Here is a 20,674-nt window from a genome sequence, read left to right as displayed (position 1 = left end):
CACTGGGGGCATTTGTGCACCGTCAGTGTACATCCACTAAAAGTGCTTGTTTTCACCACTGACAGGCTCAGATAGTTATTATAACTGTCTGTCAACATAATGAAACAATGATAGACCTTTCTGTAAAAAATCGGATCCCTTTTATTTAACCAGAAACAGCCCCTTTATCACTATCACCAAACCCTCCAGACTCCATTTAAATAAACAGTCAAACAACAAAGGCAGCATTATTTTCACATCTAACTGGATGAATTAAGGGTTTATTTGATCCAAACCAGAGTTAGTGATTGTTGGAACAGTGGAAAGATGAATAAAGGCTGTTTTTGTGAGTTTTATTTTGTTTCTGTCTACTTGGAATAAAGTGTAATTCACGAAGATAAAAAATGACGGTTTATTTAAATGAAGTCTGATGGGTCTGGCGATATTGATTTTTCCAGCTGTTTCTGGTTGAACAAAAAGGATCTTACTCTGTAACAAAAAAAATGATCTCTATAGGAATCATCCCATAATGTTGTAAGACACTTAGAATAACAATCTGAGCCTGTCAGTTGCAAAAACAAACACTTCCGGTGGACGTAAATTGTTGGTGCAAACATGCCCCCAGTGGTTACATTGCAGACGTTTTTGCTACGGCCATCCACAGTGCCCTCACTTAATACTCAATCAGTTTAAAAAATTGTTGTTCCCATTAGTAACTTAGGTAAAAAAAAACATGGGAAAATAGGGTAAAACCCCTCCACAAGTGAACTTACCCTTTAACATAACACTGCTGTCAGGTGCAAACCACCTATCCTCAAAATTGCTATTTTTCAGGAATTAGAAAAAACATTGTTTTTAAAGGGACCCTATGGAGATACAGTAGGAGGTGTAATCACAAGATTTTTTTACATACATTTTATTGATTGAGAAATGGTAAAACCCACAGATTGACACAGAGGGACCATTTGAATTAATTCATGAAAAAAAAATTAAGTAGTGCAAATTGGAGATACAAGGTTAGCGCCCGACAATGACGATAACCACTTTACAATGTTGATATAGTAATGATATTCCATTTAAAGTCAAGTTTCTGGTCAGCCAACAATTTTATGTTTATTATTGGTTCCACCAACTCCTGAAGAAAATATCTGGCTCTTTAGCTGCCAAAGGCTCCACTACGTTTCCAGATAGTTATTAACTTTGTCCGTCTGCTGTTTGGTGCTGTGCAGGGAACCCTTCTCGTATTATCAGAGCCTTCCTTATAAATAAACTGCCTGCTGACTCTGAAAATGAGTTTCATAAGAGCGCTGAGAGTGGACCAAAACAGTGAAGTTGGGTACCGTTCAACCAAAACATGGGGCTAAAAGAGGCTAAACGGTCCATAGAATTGAGAAGAACAGCAGCGGGTGATAATTCCCTGTTGGTTTTCCACTCCACACAGTCATTTAACCTGCTGCTAATATGAAAATATCGATTAGTGTAGCTTTAGATAGACATTTTGAATTATGGCAGTCGTGGATAAGAAACTGCAGAAGACAAATTGTGAAATGGAATATAATGGGCAGACACATTTGTAAATGGGATTTAAAAAATAACATTTAAAAGCCTTTTGTAATTAATTTTGCATTTTCGCTTTAAAATGTCATTTTTAATCATCTTCACAGACAGATGTAATTATCCTCTTAATGTTTTATTATTTAATTTGAGCTTATTAATAAGTAATTTAAATGTAGATTTTATTAATCACTTTATAATAGCTTTTTTTTTTTATTTTTTTAAACTGAGTCATGTATTATTAGATCGTAATAAACACTGTATAAGCCAATAATTATTCCCGTGGCATACTCTCAGCTCCTCTATCTGTGTATTTCTTGGTAGAGCCAATGATTTACCAGAAGGGGGCAGCATGTCCAAAATAATGACTCGCTGCCTTGGTTACTTCTTCACAGAAGCAGCTCTAATTTACATTCAATATTAGTTAATATCATTGATTTTTGTTTTAAAGTTTCTTTTGAATAAATGCCATTGTTTTAACTAACCTGTGAGAATATCTGACTGACAGTTTTCATTTCCACTGTGGCTTTCGAGGATCATGAGAGCACCATTGTGATAAAGGACCTGTAGACAGGGCACCATAAGTCTTACAACAGAAACAGCCTGTCCATATGTTGAACACTAACTCCCTGATAAGCCAGCTTTCACCCTAAACTTCATCACTGGTTCCCTGTCAGTGTGCACAGTGCAGTTCAATTCTGTCAGCTTGTTTACTAAACCTGACAAAATGAATTATTTGCTCACATCAGAGTGCGTGAGGGGAACTCTGGTGATGTCCAGGCTTTTATCAGCTCCTGCAAGAGGGTGCTGTCTGTAAACACGAGCTCTGCCAGTACCAATAAATCTACTGTTTGTTATTGTTCCAGGACCTGCGTGCCACTTGACTCTGCCTTATCTGGCGAGTCCAAAGCAACCAGGCACAGATATTTCCCCAAAAAGGCCTGGACCCTCTATCCACCCTACTGAATGTAAAATACACCCCCGACATTAGCTGAACTGATGCTTGTTGTCATATATATTCCGTTGATGTAGAAAAAAAAAAGCATGACATGAGCCAAAGTGTTCTTTGGGGATCAAAACAACCTTAATTCATGTCCAACTAGAAGGGCACTCGAGAGTGTAGACCTCTGCCAGGGCCAAATGTGAAATATAATTAGTGTATCTACCCCATGATTTGGATCCACTCCAAAATTAATGGGTTCTTCTTTGGCCCATGTTTAACCCCTCTATCAAGTTTCATGAAAATCGAGCCAGTAGTTTTTTTTTCCTTAATCCTGCTGACAAACAGACAAATAAATCAAAAATAGCATTACCTCCTTGACAGAGGTTAAGGTCAGGGTTGGTATCTCCTGCTTTTAGTATCTCCTTCTTTTTTTCTCCTAGTACCTCCTGTGTCCACTGTTCTTTCTGCTAAGCATCTCTTGTTTTTTTCTCTTTGTATCTACTGTTCCTCTCTCCTTGTATTTATTAGCATATTGTGATTTTTCTCCCAGTATTTCCTGTCTTTTTTTTCTCCTAGTATCTACTGCTTTTCTCCTAGCATCTCCTGATTTTTCTCTCCTTGTGTTTACTGTTCTTTTCTCCTTTTATCTTCTGCTTTTTTTCTCCAAGTATCAACTGCTGTTCTTTCCTAGTATCTCCTGCCTTCTCTCTCGTGGTATCTACGACTTTTTTTTTTCCTTTTAGTATATCTTTTTTTTCCTTGTATCTCCTGTTTTTTCTCCTAGTATCCTGTTTTTTTCTCTCCTAGTATCTCTTGGGTTTTTTTCTCGTAGTATCTCCTGTTTTTTTTTTCTCCTAGTACCTCTTGTTTTTTTTATCCTAGTATCTCCTGCTTTTTTCTCCTGGTATCTCTTGCGTTTTCCTCTTTCAGGCAGTGTCAGGTTGAACCTGTAGTGTTTCAGTAAAAAGACGGTCAGTCTAACTGTTAGGTCAGCCTGCCTGTCACTGCTGTGTGAGTGTTACTTTTTTTCAAATCAGCTGTCTGTCAACAGCAGACCTAAACTGATAAGAGTCCACTCGGAAGAGGTCAAAGGTCACTGACCAAGCATCGGTGGATGGCGCCACATCTTTGGGATCGTTTGGGATCAGATCTATTCATGTTCTGCCTCTGTGCACCTCTGTTTTGATTGACATGCTATTTAATGATGCAACTCTGCAACAGCAAAACAATCTTTATTGATAAATAGCAATATAGCTAAGATGAAAATGATGTATTTTCTATTTGGGGGTGACTTGTCCCTTTAATTCACCTCTGTCATTATCCCTGAGAGGAGCACACTCTCAAGTCCAGATTGTTCTTTTTTCTTAATGGATGTCAGTAGAAAATGGCACTTTGACCATCACAGTTTGAGGCTCTGCTCCCAGTGAGGACACTCGTACTAGACATGTATGCACTCAGTGTACAGTAAAGCACTTTAGATAAAAGCCCCCACCAAACACTGCATTATATATGGCATATATAGTATTTCTGAATTGGTTAAATGTTTAATTTGCCCCTCATGAGCTCGTAGACCCCAGGCGTGCTGCTGGCAAACGTTTGCAGATGCCTGCTGATTGGTTCATTAAGAGGGTCGGGCTCTCACTCAAGGTCAGCACACACTCCAGCAGACAGTGGCCCCCCTCTCCATCTCGATGAAAATGCTAATGAAACATTTTTCATCCATGACTGCCATGTCCCCGGCATGAACCGGACCGAACCAGCTGTTTAGAGAGGGTTATGGATTTTTTTTTTTTTAGCGGAGAGGAGAAAGCTGTGAGCTCAGCACATCCGCCACCGCTGCCTGCCATGTATAGGCTATTATAGGAATCTGAGTGGAATACTGAGCAGCTCCGTGTGGGAGGCGAGAAGGCATCATACACGCTGCCAGCAGAGCACCTATGGGTGGCCTATGGAGTCACAGAAAAAATGTGCTATGACAGTTATGAGTTTTTTAAAGGTGGAATTACTACACTAACAATATAATGTTTATTTTTTTCTGAGTGTGATAATGTTTGTGAGAAACATTTGATTCACTGGTACAAAAACATGTTAAATTAACTAGATTCAGTTCATATTCAGTGTCAAAAGTGGTACATTTACAGATATTTCGATAATACTTCTGTCACTTAATGTAGGAATCTATGTTTCACTTGTAAAATCAGGAATTACACAATGAATTTCCAAGTGAGCAGGGCCGTATCTAGGATTTTAGAGGTCAAACCCCATGAGATTTTAACTTACAACCAAAAATATTGGATATTTTGTCTCTCCTTCTTTTCTGTCGTTTTAACATTTTATTTATTTATTTAACTGCAAAATTATATTTTTCTTTTTTAAAAAACGTTAATTATTCATCATATTTTTCTGTATTTCATTTCCCTATCCAATTGTCTAAATATACTTTTTAAGACTGTGTTTAACTTTCTGCAATATTTATGCTTGCGCTTAATATATTTACAGATAATTCCACTTGACAAATCGTCCTTCTGACACTCAATATAAAAGTCTATTTTTCCAACTTTAAAATCATAAATTGAAGAAAGAATGTGCAGAGGAGTAAGGCCATATCCGGGATATTAGAACTTAAGTCAGAAATTGTTATTCCCCCAAAAACACCCAACTCTCAAACATGTTTTACTTACAACCAAAAACATCAGTATATATATTTTTTTGTGCCTTTTTTTTTTTTTTTACATTTTCTGTATTTATTTTACTGTTAAGTTACATTTACTGTAATTTAATTTCCCTATACAGTTCCGTAAATGTTTTCTCAATGCTTTTTTTGCCTTAAAACTTGCAGATATAAGAATATTGGTAATACCAAATGCCAACATGTATTTGTGCGTGTGAAATATAGATTTCCCTCATTAAAAAACCAAAGCGGCATGCCCTTGGTGTCATTAATGGCAGCTTCAACCCTGAGGAGGAAATATACTGAGACTGTTTTCACCTGCTGCATTAGTAATGCTTGTGCTTAAGCGCCATATAAGCTGCCTCTGTGAAAAATCACTATAGCCCTGGTCAATATTAAATATGAATATTTCAGAAGTTACAACATGTCAGTCTATGGTGACCTCATATTAATCTTACTGCATTTTATGGTAATTCTATGTACTTTTGTATTATAGTAATTTTTCCATATAAACCCACTGCGGGGCTATAGGAAAACGCTTTATGTGGAATTCTTTTTTTTTTTTAAATAGGCCTAAATAATAATATATTATTCTTGTATAATGTCTTTATGGATTTGATGTTTCCTTGCATGATCTCCTTTTTGTACAATGTATTCTAGGACAGCTTTTTTTTCTCACAGGAAACATCAGCCAATAAGAGACATGCTCCTTACCAATGGGGAAAGTGATGCTTTCAGCTCTTTGATCTGGGTCTGATCCTTGTTTTGATGCTGCAGTGGCAAATGAGGTGACATGTGATCAAGCTTTACATAAATATCCACAACACTGTTTCCTGTTCCGTCTTAAAGTGCATTTAGTTACAAAATAAAAGTACCAAAGTGTGTCTTTAACTGTGAGAATTGCTTACTGCAGCATTGCTTGATATTCATTTAATTGTTGTTATACTTTAATTAATGAACATGTGATGCAAAAGACTGAAGATGTGACATGTTTTTCATCCCTTTTTACTTGCATTATTTATGAGCTTAAAGTATTTTTCCACCAGGCCCACAGGACAGTCCAAGCATGATGTATTACACAAATAGAGAGTTAGATATGAGCCCACGCTTCCTGTGCAGCCTTAAAATGATATGTAGAATACCTTGCAGATCAATAACTAGGCTTCCAGTGTTGTTTAATGGACACTTCTGACACTGTCTGACCTGCTCTAACTCCCCATTATGAACAAGATGCTTAATTATGGCTTTTTGTTTTTAAATATATATAATTTTTTTAAGATAGCTGCTTATTAGTGGTATGTTGTTTCTTGTCAAAGTCCAATAAAATGCCAGGTTAGGATCTAAAATGTATCCTTTGCTGAAGCACACAATCACGTCTTGTCATGCCCTGAGATTCTGTTTTATGACCTCTCAGAAAGATTTTTTTTTTAACTTCATTGAGAAATTAAGCACTCAAATTAAGCATTGAATCTTTATTCTTGGGCCCGATTGCTGACTGCAGCAAAATCTCACTCAAATTACCATCCACAACAAATATCAAAATCACAAGACATTTTTTTAAAATCATTTCTCTTACTGTGAATTATTTTTTTAATGCGCCAAAAGTACAAATTCTTAATATGAAAACCTACATGTTTGTGACTCCACTTTTACGGCTCAGATTTGAATGCTATTATTTTGAAAATCCAAACAGGATGACTCCAGATATTACCGGTAAATTAATGGAGATTTTGACTTGCACCGTTTGGAGCCGACAAGGGTGCTTGGGGTGGACAAGATTAAAAACAGTAACATTAAAAACAACCCCACTCTTTTAGAAAATATATCGAAGGCGCTGTGTCCTGCTGGTGAAATAAAGCTGTGCGCATTATCGTAGTTAGCCATCAGCCGGCAAGACAGTCGATAAAAACTGCGACGGCCATTAAAAATGTGGCAGATGTAAGTCTTTCAAAATAAAGCAGTTGTGTTGCGTATGATTGCGCTGGTAAATGTTAAACAACGCTTTTATTCTGAAGAACGTAGTCGGAAGTACTGCCCTCGTGCAATCTACCTAGCTTTTGTACCTTCATATGTTAGCTAACGCGGGCTAGCCTGTTATGGAAGCAGAGGGAGCTCCGCGGAGGGGCCGTCTGACTAAACGGGACTGGCTGGGACTAGTTCTGAGGCGTGATTTGGAAAGATAACGCTACATACCGGAAGCCCAGGGAACGTCTTCCTGGCTGAAAACAAAAACACCACGGAGAGAGCTAAAATCACGGGACAGACACAATTCAAACTACAACATGGAGCTGACAGCAGCGGGGCGGTCTGTAATCGCTCGCAGCCGTCGAGTGTAGCTCTCCCGGGTCACAGCAGCGGCGGCACCTCGGGGCGCGCTGGAGCCACGGGGAATCTTTGTTCGCGTTTTTTTTCATGGGACACAACCGGGCTTCCCGACCGCTTTGTCGTTGTTTTACCGCCGTGACAGCATCCACATCGGCTGGTGACGACTGGCCACCGAGGCGGCCGTATCTTATGGACTCCTAACAGTAGTTTTTTGGCTTTTCTGACGGTTTGACGGACGCGGCAGTCATGTTTGCGGTGCGAATCGTCACCGCAGACTTCTATCTGGCAAGTCCCATTAAGGACCTGGACGTGTGCTATTCTGAATTCAGGGAGAGCGACGTGAAGAAAGTGCCAGTGGTGCGGATATTTGGAGCAACACCGGCAGGTAAGCCAACTCTTTTATTCATTTTGTCGGTGTTTTTCTTTAGTTAATGGTGGCACCACGCGGCTTGTTGGTGGCTGCTGTTTGGACACCGCGCGCCGATAAACACGTCCGCGCTGTATTGTTTAGATGAAACCTAACGGGGCTGCTATGCAAAAATGTCAACAGGAAGATGATGTAGGGTGTTGACACACTGTACAAACGCGGCGTGCACCGCTGTTGCTTTGCATACGGGCCGCCTGCAGCGGTGGGGGTCCTCCCCTGCTTCCCCCCACCTCACGCGCTTTGTTTTCGCTCCCCTGCTCCATCATGGCATGTTGGCGGCGGACAGCTCTGGCTTCAGGGCTCGACTTGTGCCTCCGCATGCCACATGTGGCATTCAGGGACAGTCTACATACTTACCTTTTATGGTGGTTTTATTGCAACCTGTGGAGTGTGGACAGGCTAAACAGCAACATGCAGCCTGTTCTTCGAGCTTTTCTGTAATTTTTTAGCATAATAAAAGTGAAAATACAGTGGGAGATCAAAGGAAATGAAACTTTGTTCATCAAATACAGTGAAATTTGCCTACCCCTACCTTGGCAAGATCAGCAGAGAATTAAAATACATTTTAGTGCTTTATAAAAGCACTCTTGTGTGGTGTATAAAAGATAGTCGTCTACAGTCTGCAAAGGCAGGAACCATCATGAGGGCAACTTGATATGCAGGAACAATGAATCAGAAATGATGAATGAAACCAGAACTATATTTTTATGTATATACATACATACATACATATGGAGAACATATGTATGTGTGTACACACACACACACACACACACACACACAAACATATATATATATATATTAGTAATATATATCTATCTATCCATACATATATATGTATATATAATATACATATTTGTATATATTGTATACACATACATATACTGTATGAACACCTATACACACACACATAAATAGACACATATATAAAATGTTCTCTCTTTCTGTTGCTCTCAGAGATATATATATATATATATATATATATATAAAAAGAGAGATTTCTGATGCAAACAAAAAAGAAAAGTACACATTGTGTTAAGGAGGGGTTAAGATTTCGAGTAGATTTGTGTTTTCTTTGAGATCTGGCACATGCTCTGCTCTCTAATAAACCCATTACAGCCGAGCACTCTGGGTACCTTAATCCCCACACGGCAAAACAATAGAATCATTCCCTGCACAATAGCTCAGCATTACCACCCTAGCCAAATCCTCCTGCGAATGCCGTGCCCCCTCTTCAACCCTATTTGTCAGGTGCAAAAAAACATTGCAGCACAAGTGACTGTGTATATTTTTAGCTGTCCCCCCAGTGGGGAAAATGGGAGCGAAACTTGTCCCTCCAGGTTGTGGCAGTGCTCCTCTGCAGGACGACCTCAGAGCAGCGTCCAACAGGATGCACCTCAGTCAGGATTAAAGGATTTGGAGCTGAGAAATGAAGCACCGTGGGTCAGGGTTAGGGTGTCAGGTCTAATTTGGTTCTGTTATAAACCTGCACGTTCGCATGCGGTGGCGCTGATATGAGGGGGCACAGCACACACACACACACACACACACACACTGCAGCAGAAGCAGCCTAGGTGTCCTCTCATTGAATACATGTTGAGAAGCAATTTTATCAACACTGATTCAAGCACAGTTAACCCATTGAATCCAACGTAACATAAAGGCTTTAGAGTTTGGAGATATGGTAACTATAAACTGATATGAGATTAATTTTATGATACTGGACTCGATATTGTCTTGGATTTTGGTCATGATTTGATGGATATTACATAATCACATAATATTATTACTATTACTTTTTTTCTAATCTGGTCTTAATGGCTGCATTATGGTTGAATGCAGCAAGTCATTTTCAAGCACAGATGTCAAATATTTCCTGGTTTTGGTGTCTGAAATGATCGGATTTTATGTCTTTCTTTGTATTGTCATAATGAATTGCATACGGATAACAACAATATAAACAATTTTCCAATGTCCTGTTTTTTTAAAGGAAAAAGATAAAGACTAAAAAGAAAAGATATGCAATTTACAATGACATAAACGATGATAAATGTTAAATGTTAAATGTTAAATCTGTTCATAAAATATCTGATAATCATTTTAGCCCCTATCAACATGAAAGGAAAATGTGGCTTTTTCTTGTTTTACAACCTGCTCCTAATCGTAGTTGTTCTGACTGGTGACTTTACACTTAGCTGGCTGATTGCCCTGTAAGTAGATCACTTAGCAGTTAGTTACAATGGCTAACCCAGGGGGCGACTCTCTGTGTTTACTTTTGGTCAGACTCTGAGCCAAGCGTTTGAAAATGATCTCTGCAACATTAAATCTAATTTGGAAAAGTTGTTGGAGGCTCAACCTGTTTGCCCTGATATGGTTTGCAAAGTTATGTTTCCCGAATCACAAAAAAAGTGTTGTGTGTGCAAAGTTCCTTTAATAACTATGTCTTAACCTTAAATTTTCTTGTGTGTTAATGTTAACAGTTGTTTCCCCCAGAATGGTCCATGATTATTAATGTATTTAGACTTATGTATGATTTTAGCAATTTCTTACAGAAAAGTGCAGAGGTGTATATATAGTCAAAAATGTCCAAATGACCAAGATTAGTTAGATTGATTTATTTCCTGAGAACAAGTCAGCAAAGGGAGTAGCAGCTTTTACACAAAGATTGCGCTATAGGGCTGCAACGAAATCCCCCCTTTATACCGCCCCTGCACTTTTACACAGAACCAAACAACAGCGGCATCATTCTGCTCCAGCATGTGATTACACAGTGCATCACGGCATCCCACGATCAAAGGAGGCCAAATGTGTATGATGTTTAACACACAAACGTCTGACTCTAGCCTGACATGAAACATACACGTCAGCAGCGCTTTCTAAACCATAACAAAGCCATAACACGTCAAACCACGATCCTTTATCTTCTATGTTATATGGCAGCTGATCTCGTCCTCTGCTCGGAGAGTATGGAGCTCCCGAACCTCTCTGTCTTGCCAGTTTGCTGACATTTACGGCTGCATTTTAAATCTGTGGGTCGCACATGTAAACACGTTGTCAAAGTGTCACACTCGTGCCGCCCATGGTCATGTCTTTCCGGCTTTACATTCTACACAGACCTTGTTACGGCATTGTAACTACCTCCGTTCCCAGTTTAGGGGCAAGTCCACTCTCCCCCCTCTTTCCACGATTGGACATTACATACAGAACAGTGAGGTGGCATAATGGCATGGTGGTTTGGCCTTGAGCAGGCAGTGTAAATGCGGCTAGTATTTCAATGGTTGGATGAGAGAAATGCAAACTTTTAGACCCAGCAGAATAAGTGGTTAAGGTTTACTTTTAATGCGCCTGAACTTCTACTGCTCAATCTGTGCCCAAAGTACACTCTGTACTCTGAGAGCCTGGTGCAGTGTGTGTTGTATATATTTCAAAAGCAATTCGAATGAACATTCAAGCTCCAAAAATATAAAATCTATTTGTGGTGGCAGATATTTTAAGTGTGGCAGTCTGCCGCAAATAAATGAATATGTAGGAAACCCTGACAGGTGTGATAACTTCCATAACAGTTGCTTTTCCTCCATGTTGTGGTTTTGTTTGGCCCATGTGTGTTGGCAAGCGCATACCCATTTAAATCCTGTCTAAATGCCTACTCCTCTAGTCTTGTCTGATGGCATAACATCTTTTGTGTATGAGGCTTTAAAAAAGCTGATTGAGTTCTGACACATGTATGTACACAAACACAGTAGTTGGTATTGTTCTCTGTCATATATGTGGTTTAAATCCGACGCTGTGTTGCCTTAACTTACAGTAATAATAAAGCGGTGTGTCTGCAGTGTGTGTGTGTGTGTGTGTGTGTGTGTGTGTGTGTGTGTGTGTGTGTGTGTGTGTGTGTGTGTGTGCTGTGGTGTGTGTGCTTTGCAGACTTGCACAGTTTGACTCTGCTCTCGCTCAGTTTATGTATCACTTGTGGCGAGCCGGAGTCATAGTTAGCGCTGTGTTTCCAGAAATAAAATTACATCACCATCTGGAACACATTGAAGCAGAGAGGGATCTGTTTCTCCGTAGCTCCAAAACTGGCCACGCCCACCCAAAAAGGAGTAACTTTGTGATATTTCCTCTTGCCTTCATGGTGATTTCTATTGTCTGGCTTGAAGGGAGGTAGTCATAAGAAGGTTTGCTTAATGTGTGTCGGCTTTTATCTCATCAGCATGTTTACCCTGGTGTAAGCGGTCAGCGGTGCATGTGCACCATGTGGCTCTGGCTACAACCCCAGGCCTTGTATTCCCTGTCCTTCCCTGACCTGAGCCATGTACACTCCCTCAAATCAGGGCTGTGTAATTCGATGCCACGCTTCCTGCTTCTTTGCCTCCCCTCTCTTTGTTAGCATTCGGTGGCCGTCTTGCCTGTTTTACACCCATACTGTACATGCATCCATCTCTGGAATAGCTCAAACAGAGTGGAGAAAAAAGCATCCCTTTGTTGTGAAAATTGCACTCGTGATCAGTATCGCACTCTGCTTATTAATAACCAGCTTCATTGCTGTGCTTTCAGGGCTGGAAGATATGGCTAAAGATGGTAAAATGATAAAAATATTCATAATGGTCAGTGTCGATAATTATCTGCCCAAAAAGTCAAATCATTATTTCTTCCAAGTTTAAAGGCTGATTTTTGCTGCTGAGTGAAAGTTTAAGAAACATGACATTTTTTAAACAGCATAATATTTCAAGACTAAAATCTCAGCTGGCATCAGTATTTTCTGTAGTTTTCGACAGACAATCTGTGATTTCTGCCATTTCTGTATAAAAATAATAACAAGAGATGGACTTTCACGACATTGTGAAGTAGCAATGAGAGTCTCTGTGACGTGACTGAGACAGAAATCCTGTTCATGGAAGGGGAAATTTACAAATGTTTTGCTCATGTTACCTTTAGTCATGTTAAGTTATATGATTATATAGAATAGCCAGTTAGTCCATCATAACATGCTAACTTACTGTTAGTATTAGATGAATAAACTATACAGTGAACGTTATGAGGTGAATTCATGAATTTAATCATGATGCGACATTACCTATGGTTAAAACAATCACTACCTGTCTGTTTCTGCTAACTGGGAGTGCCCCGACCAAAAGCTACTGTATGTAATACACTTAGTATAAGTAAGTATTTCATACAGCCCATTTCAAAAAGCATGAACTATCACTTTAATGGCAGGTAGTGACTGGTGTGTAAGGTGCATTACTGCCCCCCTCTGTGGGCGTGTAGGTGGTTTAATAATATGGAGGATTTAATGAGCATTTATTATATCTCGAGGAGATTTATATCGAAATAATTATTGTATCGATTTATCGCCCTGCCCTGTGTGCTTGTGGATGAAAATCTCACAGGGAGGTAAACAGCAAGCCTCTTCTCCCACTGCTAGGAGTTGTTGTTGAGGCGGCTGCAACCTTTTGAGGTCTGACAACATTGATCTCCACCCTTGATGCCGACAAGCTCTGCCCAGATGCACCGACAAGCCCCGGGCCCCCAATGGCAGCGGGAGGCACACTGTTTTGGTTCCTTCCTTGGACATGTGCACTTGAGTGTTTGTTGGGTGTGTGTAAGAGCAGAGAGGGAGGAAGTGCATGACCAATTGACCTGAATGAGGGGGGCCAAGCATGAAGCACAGGGAGGAATAAAACGGTGGGCCTCTTCCTCCCCTCTACCCTCCGCTCCTCCCCAGGTTTAGCTCTCTCCAGGGGAACCCTTAATGCCATCTGAAGGAATTCCTCCCGGATCCATTAATAGGATAATAGGCGGATTCAGAGGGACTACGTGGCTCATTAGGCAGAAGGTCATTGTCCCCTTAACTGTTTACTTTCCTTTCTGCCTGACAGTTACTCAGGTTTAATTATCATCCTCTAACTCCTGCTCCACTTGCTTCTAATTACTTTATGATCCAGTCAGATGCTGATATGTTGATTCGGTGTCACTCCATCTGCTTTTTTAAATCTTTTGTCCTCCAGATTTTCCAGTTTTGTACAAGGGAGTGTTTGGTTTAGCCTGACGTTTTTTTTTACAGGTGATAACTAGCAAAGGAGAGTAGAGGCATGTTGGTGACAGAGGAGCTTCACAAAGAGAGACTGAATGCTGCTCCACACTAATCCTCATCCTGTGATGTTTTTGCCCACAGACTGGGGCTCAGCTTCTTGTCGGGGCTTTTTAGAAGTTGAATCAGAGGGAGGAATGTTTTACAGGGTTTTGGCTTCGGGGACTCTGAGCTTCTGTTTAAAGGAGATACACTTGGTCAGTGAAATAAAGGCAAAGGACATAGGTGGTGGAGGTGTTTTTTTTTTTTAGTGCTGTGGGCAGTTTTACCAGTAAGTAAGTACTGTCACAGAACCTGATCATGCTAGCATTTACAACATCAATTTTTATGACTGAAATCAATTGACAGAATTATTTTTATCAGGGGATGCAAACATAGGAGCATAGCATATCTGCACAGAGTCAACTTAAGTGAAACATGACATGCAGATTTTCCTTTTACCTACTGAAAACTGTCCTCACAGTGCTGATCATGAAAATAGAGCTTAAGAGTCAAAAATTAAGAGAGCTGCGACACTCTGGTGGTCTGGGGTTGGACCACTTGCCATTGATCACGGTGATGCTGGTCCATGTACCTAATCGGGATGAACTGAACTAATGTGCTGCATCATACTTGATAGTGTCCGTAATAAGCGATTAGGTCAAAGGCATGATGTTTCTTAATAGGTGTGATCAGAAAATTTTGTGTTTTTGCGATCAGTTACATAAATTCAGTCATAGCGGGCTGCTAACTTAACTTTCAGTGACACATCAATCCATGACCTCACTTAACTTCTAATGATTTCATTGTAGTGAGGTGTACAAATTTGAAATGTGCATTAGGAAGCAGTTCACTGTATCAGCAGACACCCTGAGTTGAAGTATGATGATCAGTATCAGGAGAGAATTTGGATCGCTGCATCTGTAGTGAGCAACTGAGAGTCTAAAGGCCCTGACACACCAGCTGACAGTCAGTCGTTGGTCAATGTGGGGTGGCTGGTGAGCGTCGCCCGAGCCTTTGCAGTGTCTACCGCACTAGTGGCCCTTGTTGGCCTTATTTCGGCTGACTCAGCATGTTGAATCAGCGTAAGTTAATGAAATCACTCTGAATGGCAGATCAGCTAAAGTCAAGAGGGGATGAGGTGGAAACAAACTTGTTATATGAGGTAAGATTTTTTTTCTTCAGCCATTGAGCTCTTTAGTAGAAACGTTTCCTGATGGTTTGTGTTGTTGTTCACTGGGGAACAGCAAATATGCTTTGTCAATATTAGGTTGTGTTGTTGATGTGTTAACTTGCTAACTAGCCTCATGACGGTCTTCTGGTTTTCTGTTTTGGGTGACGAACACAGACCATCACCATCTGCTGGTATGGAGAGTTGTTTCAAATAACGAAGATGCAAAATGTATGTACCGACTGGCTGTAGGTTGCTGTCTTTGCTGTGTGTTAATGTGCAACTTTCTGGCTGAGACACTGGGGATATGAGGCAACGCAACAGTCAACTTTCGGCGCTTTGAGTTCTTTGATGTCGGTTCAGTGGGTCTGAGCTTTTTCAAAAAATCCCAAATTATTGGTCTATATGCTCTCTTTACTAAAGTTGTCTGCCAAAGGAACTTGTACGCAAAGTTACATTTAGGGATGATAAATCGATGATCGGTTGATTAATTAATCCGTTGCTAAGAATTCAGTATGAACATGTGAAATTTAAGGGATGCAATATGTTGCTTTTAGCTTTGACTGACGAAAAAACATATTTGGTATTGTTTGAAATAAGCAAGGTTTGTTTGTTTTTTTTTCTTTCAAATAACAATTAATCAACCATTATTTTTACAGATTATTTGATTAAGGAAGGCGCTAACAATTTGCAACCTTAGTTACAATGCAATATTTATATCCTGCATGACTGACAGGTATTGCTGAAAGCTGCACAAGAATGCTTGATTTAGCCTTTGAAGGTAATCACCCTCTTGTTGCCACCCGCTCAGTTTGTTACATTATCAGCTACAGTGCATCCTGGACTAGTTTCTGCTATGAGTTTGTCAGTTGACTCCAGAGGTAGTCAGGTAGGTAGGTAACACACAGTGCCGGGTGGCGGGCACTCACACCTCCCCGGTGATGTCAAGACGGTAACAATACCATCTCCATCATGTCTCTGTTGCATTCCGACATCCAGTGTTTTTCCAGTGCGCTATCTGGTTTCCACAGTGAAGAGCTTTAATAACTAAACAGGCTTACCCCCCCCCTTTTCACACAGGCCTGTGTGAATCATGCATATAAATGTCTCGATACCACATGTGGCCTTTGTGGAGCATTACAGTCACAGAGGTTGAATAGCTTGAGCAAAATCCAGTCAAAGGTCATGTATTGGTTCAACACAGTGCTTTTTATCTAAACTAGGTGATCAATTATCTGAAAAAAAGTAACTGACATCTCTACTATCAAAACTCCCCTGGAAATTGAAATTGAAATTGCCTTGTTTACAGAGGTACAAGCAATTGAGAGTGTAGTATCTGCAACTCAAAGTCTTTCACCGGAGAAAAAAGCACTCAAAATGTTAATTGTTTGTGTACGTTAAGTTATCATTATCTTAGTGGTTAAGGCACATATATAACGTCCATAGTTTGATACTAGCTAAAGGTCTCTGTTGCATGTCTTACACCTCTCAGTCTCCATTTGTTCCCTGTCTGCCTCTTATACTGTCATCCTCTAAAAAAATCCTCCATGTATTTTTTGGCGCCATTATACAACTTTGCCACTCTGTATAAAAGGTGCAATAAGGGAATGGGGGTGTCTTGCCTTTAAGTCGGCAATGGAGGTAGTAACAGCGCCTATTCGGGGTCTGTGAAAAAGGGAAAGCCTACAGAAATATACCGATACCACAAAGTGGTGTCGATCCAGTTAAAATATTTTTTTTGCATTTTTTACTGATGAGTAGGGTGGTGGGAAAAAATATACTTGCTTTTCTCCTGGCCTAATGCATGCAGTCTCTTTTTCTGTTGTGTCTTGTGCATACAGAAGCATTTGACAATTCCTCTATGTCTAACTAACTTCTCAGCCAGTAGACAAGGACCTTGCAGTCATAAAGAGTTACCCAGTAAAGCAGCTGGCATCAGAGTAGCTGAACTAACCAGTGAAAGCCAGGTGTGACGACCTGGTAGCTGGCAGTGATTTCCTTTTGTCTTGAAGGAACTGTAAGAGTAAAGCAGCTGCCTCAGTGTCCTTGCTGCTGCTGCTGCTGCGGCCCAGTCAGTGTGATTGATGGCTATAATAGCTCCCTCCGGCTCGTCGGTGGGTATCCAAAGGCCTCACTGGCCTGACACTGCAGCAGTCCTCATCCCCAATGAAATTCTTGTCACCTCGATTCACACTGAGTCAGGTGGGATGGTGGACTTTACATTAACATTTGTAGCTGTTGGATGTCTTTTTCCACTATTGGAAGTCTTTTCATTATCTTGCAGACTCGAACCAAAGTGTACTTTTGTGAATGACACACCCAAAGGAGAATATCTCTTTATCTACACTCCTCCACAGAGAGTTTAAAGCACCTTTTTCCGCCATTTAGTGTCTTACCCGGGGACACTGCAGCAGTGGTACATTTAAGTTTCTGTCTGTCCAATTGACTCAAACTTCTTTTATGGCAGTCAGTGTCCTTTAGACCAGCTGTCCCTCCAGCAGCCAAGCTCACGAGGTGCAGAGACTCAGCTGTGTCCTCCAGCCTGAGGTTAGAAATACCACTGGACAGGTTTCCAGTCTGTCACAGGGCTAAGCTGTATATACAGACAACCACATTTGAACCCAGGAACATCTTGAGCATTCAGCTTTGAGGTGATAGTGGTAACTACTCGTACACCGCACTGCCCACTGAGACTTGATGTGGGGGAAATGTTGGCTAGACTGTTGGATGTCAGACAGTGGTATTGTTACTGGCTTGATAAGTACACACGTACACACACACGTACACACACACACACACACACAGGAACATAGATATGTTGTCCAGTTGACATATTTTTCACACAAAGGTGTGCCCTCCTCCAGCAACATCAGTGCAATGGGAATAATGGGGGTAAGCGGGAAAATTTCTCTGCCCCTCTTTCATCCTCTCAGTTAACCAGTAACCTACCAACCCCACCAACAAACACATAAACATGTGGGAAGGACACATGCGTGTCACTTGTCCTGGACAGTCCTCCTGACCATCAGGACCATTTGTTTTTAGATTAACCTGACTGTATTTTTATGGAAACTGAGTTCATGGTCCAGTGCTGGGTCTAAAAGTTTGCTTTCACTCGCCTCTGCATTAGCTGCTCCTCTTATCTAATCCACTGATCTGATCTAATCAGCTTTGATTGTTCAAACCATAAACTGATTTATCAGGTCTCCACCCACCAACTCAAACTCAACAAACTGCAACTGAGGGACAAACTTCCCTTTTTTCAATCTTGTGTGTTGTTGGGGCTCTACCTGCTTTCTTTGTGGCTGGTCCAAACTCAAATGTTTTTGTGGTTCTGTGAATACAGGGCAGCACAGGGAACTGGTTTTGAGTTCTTTTTCCTGCTTCAGCAGCAGTTTGAGGAGTTTGAGTTGCGGGGTCAGAGCTGATCAGATCTATGAATGAGAGGAACAGTTACTGCTTTACAGTAACAAACTTTCAGACCCAGCACGATAAAGGGTTAAGTGTCAGTTTCACTGTGCCTGATGTTCTACTGCTCTGTCTGTGCCCTGAGTACCCTCTGTGCTCCGACAGTGTGGTTCAATCAATAACCAAACGGTATATATATTTTCAGTAGGGCTTTTAATGAAGGATCCAACTCCAAAAACGGTGGGCCAGCGCTGTTCATATGTTTATCATCATCCTTTTCACTTGGCATTTCCTGACTGTACAGGTGTCCCTGAACCACAAGACGTGCAGTGTCTGATTGAGCTTGTCTTTAAGTCTGATTTAGAATGCAGCGCCTCATCCATGTTTGCTATAAGGCACTACGGCATTCAGGGCATGACAGTTAGGCCCACACGAGTCGGAGGCTTGGAGTTGCTGTTTCTCTCTTTGTTAGCTGCATACCAGATGCTTTGTTGCTGAGGTGATGTGATTCGGTTCATCTCCATGGTGAGATGGATGGATTGATGAGGAGGGAGTGGGGGATAACAGGAAGTATTTCATCTTTTGATGCAGCTGTATGAAAAAGCCCGTATTTGATGTGAAGTGCCTGCTAATGCAGCAGGCTGCTGAGTGCTGCTGTTGACCGAAGCTTTGTAAAGTCCTCCTTTCTGGCAGCACCGCATCTTTTCCAAAGCAGGTTCCTGTAATATGGCTCTGTGTGGTCTGCATTGAGAGAGGCCCATATTGGCACGTGGTGTTGGGTCATTTCAGGGCCTGCGCTCAGTGTCGGGCTCTTCCTCTCTCCTCCTGCACCATTGTCCCCACAGAGAGAAAGAGGAGGGGCCCCACTTTGTCCACTGAGCTGGTGAGAGAGCGAGACTTCCCACTCTGTGTTCCCCCAGGGCCACTGGCAGTGCTGCAGGAGAACTCTGCAGTGTTTCAAGGCAGATTAAGACCTTGTTTAAAAAGAATGAAAGAATTTGGCAGGCCGAAGAGAGCTTGAATCACTGCTGGAGGGGGAGAGCGCTTTGAACCTGCCATGCTGTGCCATTCAGCATGGATGTTAATGAGGCCCGTGTGTGTGTGTGTGTGTGTGTGTGTGTGTGTGTGTGTGTGTGTGTGTGTGTGTGTGTGTGTGTGTGTGTGTGTGCGTGTGTGTGTGTGTGTGTGTGTGTGTGTGGTTGAATACACACAGAGACAAACAAAGCGATTAAGTTTTCATCTGTAGCACAGGGTATATCTCCAAATTAGGGTGGAGTAGCTCTGCCTCTTGTCATTATAGGAATGGACCAATGCTTCAGCACACGGGCTTTCTCATTAATGTATTGTGCAATAATAGGATTGATTTCTTTGTGTGTGTCTACATGTGAAGAATTGCTATTATGCTTTTGACATGTAACGAGACCTCTTTGCTTGACTATTGTGAAGTCCAACCAGACATGGTTTAACAAGCCGAAGGACTTTAAACTACAGGAGTTGCCAAGTGATGGCAACAAGAGTTTTCTTGCCTTCAGTCTTGGTTCGGGAAAATCGCCAGCTCAAGCTATTAAATTAATTGAACACGTGAATCACATGCGCTGACAAACACGTGCACAAATGTACAATGATTGCAGTGTGCTGGTGCTCAATACATTACATTACATTGGAGTACCTCATACATATGCCACATATAGATTTAATGCTAGCTAGGAATGTATACATGAAGGCACAGTGCTAACTGAGGTATTTTACTTTACTTTACTTTATACGCAGTCATCTAATCACAAGAGGTACAGGACAAATATCACAAATATACTAATATACTAATATACTATACATACATAGACTGTTTCACACCTGACAACATAAACATTCTAAATGTGTGTATTTCCTGTTATGCTGACAAGAAGTAAACAGGGACTAAAGTTGTTGCCATAGGAACAGAATAGCAATGAAACGATATATATATATTTTCTCTCATCAGTCAAGACAGGCCAGTGGGTCCGTCCTTGCTCTCCTGTCCTGACATTTTTAATACTGCGGATGTATCCTATAATGCTACCAGATGCAATAAAAATGACTCAGCTGAAAAAACACAGCGCCTCAAAAACACTACACCTCAAAAACACTCTTTA

At 40.9% G+C, this 20,674-nt stretch overlaps 1 protein-coding gene across 1 annotated transcript in view; it reads left to right on the top strand.

Moving 5' to 3' along the window:
* Positions 1-7,225: 7,225 nt before the first annotated feature.
* rev3l (REV3 like, DNA directed polymerase zeta catalytic subunit) overlaps positions 7,226-20,674 on the top strand; it is a 95,440-nt gene continuing 81,991 nt past the window's right edge. The window contains exon 1 of the mRNA XM_042503379.2: positions 7,226-7,857. Coding sequence (XP_042359313.2) covers positions 7,719-7,857 — 139 coding nt within the window. The 5' untranslated portion in view covers positions 7,226-7,718. The remainder of the gene's footprint in view (positions 7,858-20,674) is intronic.

Source organism: Plectropomus leopardus, chromosome 16, assembly GCF_026936395.1.
Source record: "Plectropomus leopardus strain MGB_pleo_1.0 chromosome 16, ASM2693639v1, whole genome shotgun sequence".
In the NCBI taxonomy this organism is placed as follows: domain Eukaryota; kingdom Metazoa; phylum Chordata; class Actinopteri; order Perciformes; family Serranidae; genus Plectropomus; species Plectropomus leopardus.
Note: the sequence above shows the minus strand (reverse complement) of the source record. Positions and strands in the feature narration are given on the sequence as shown.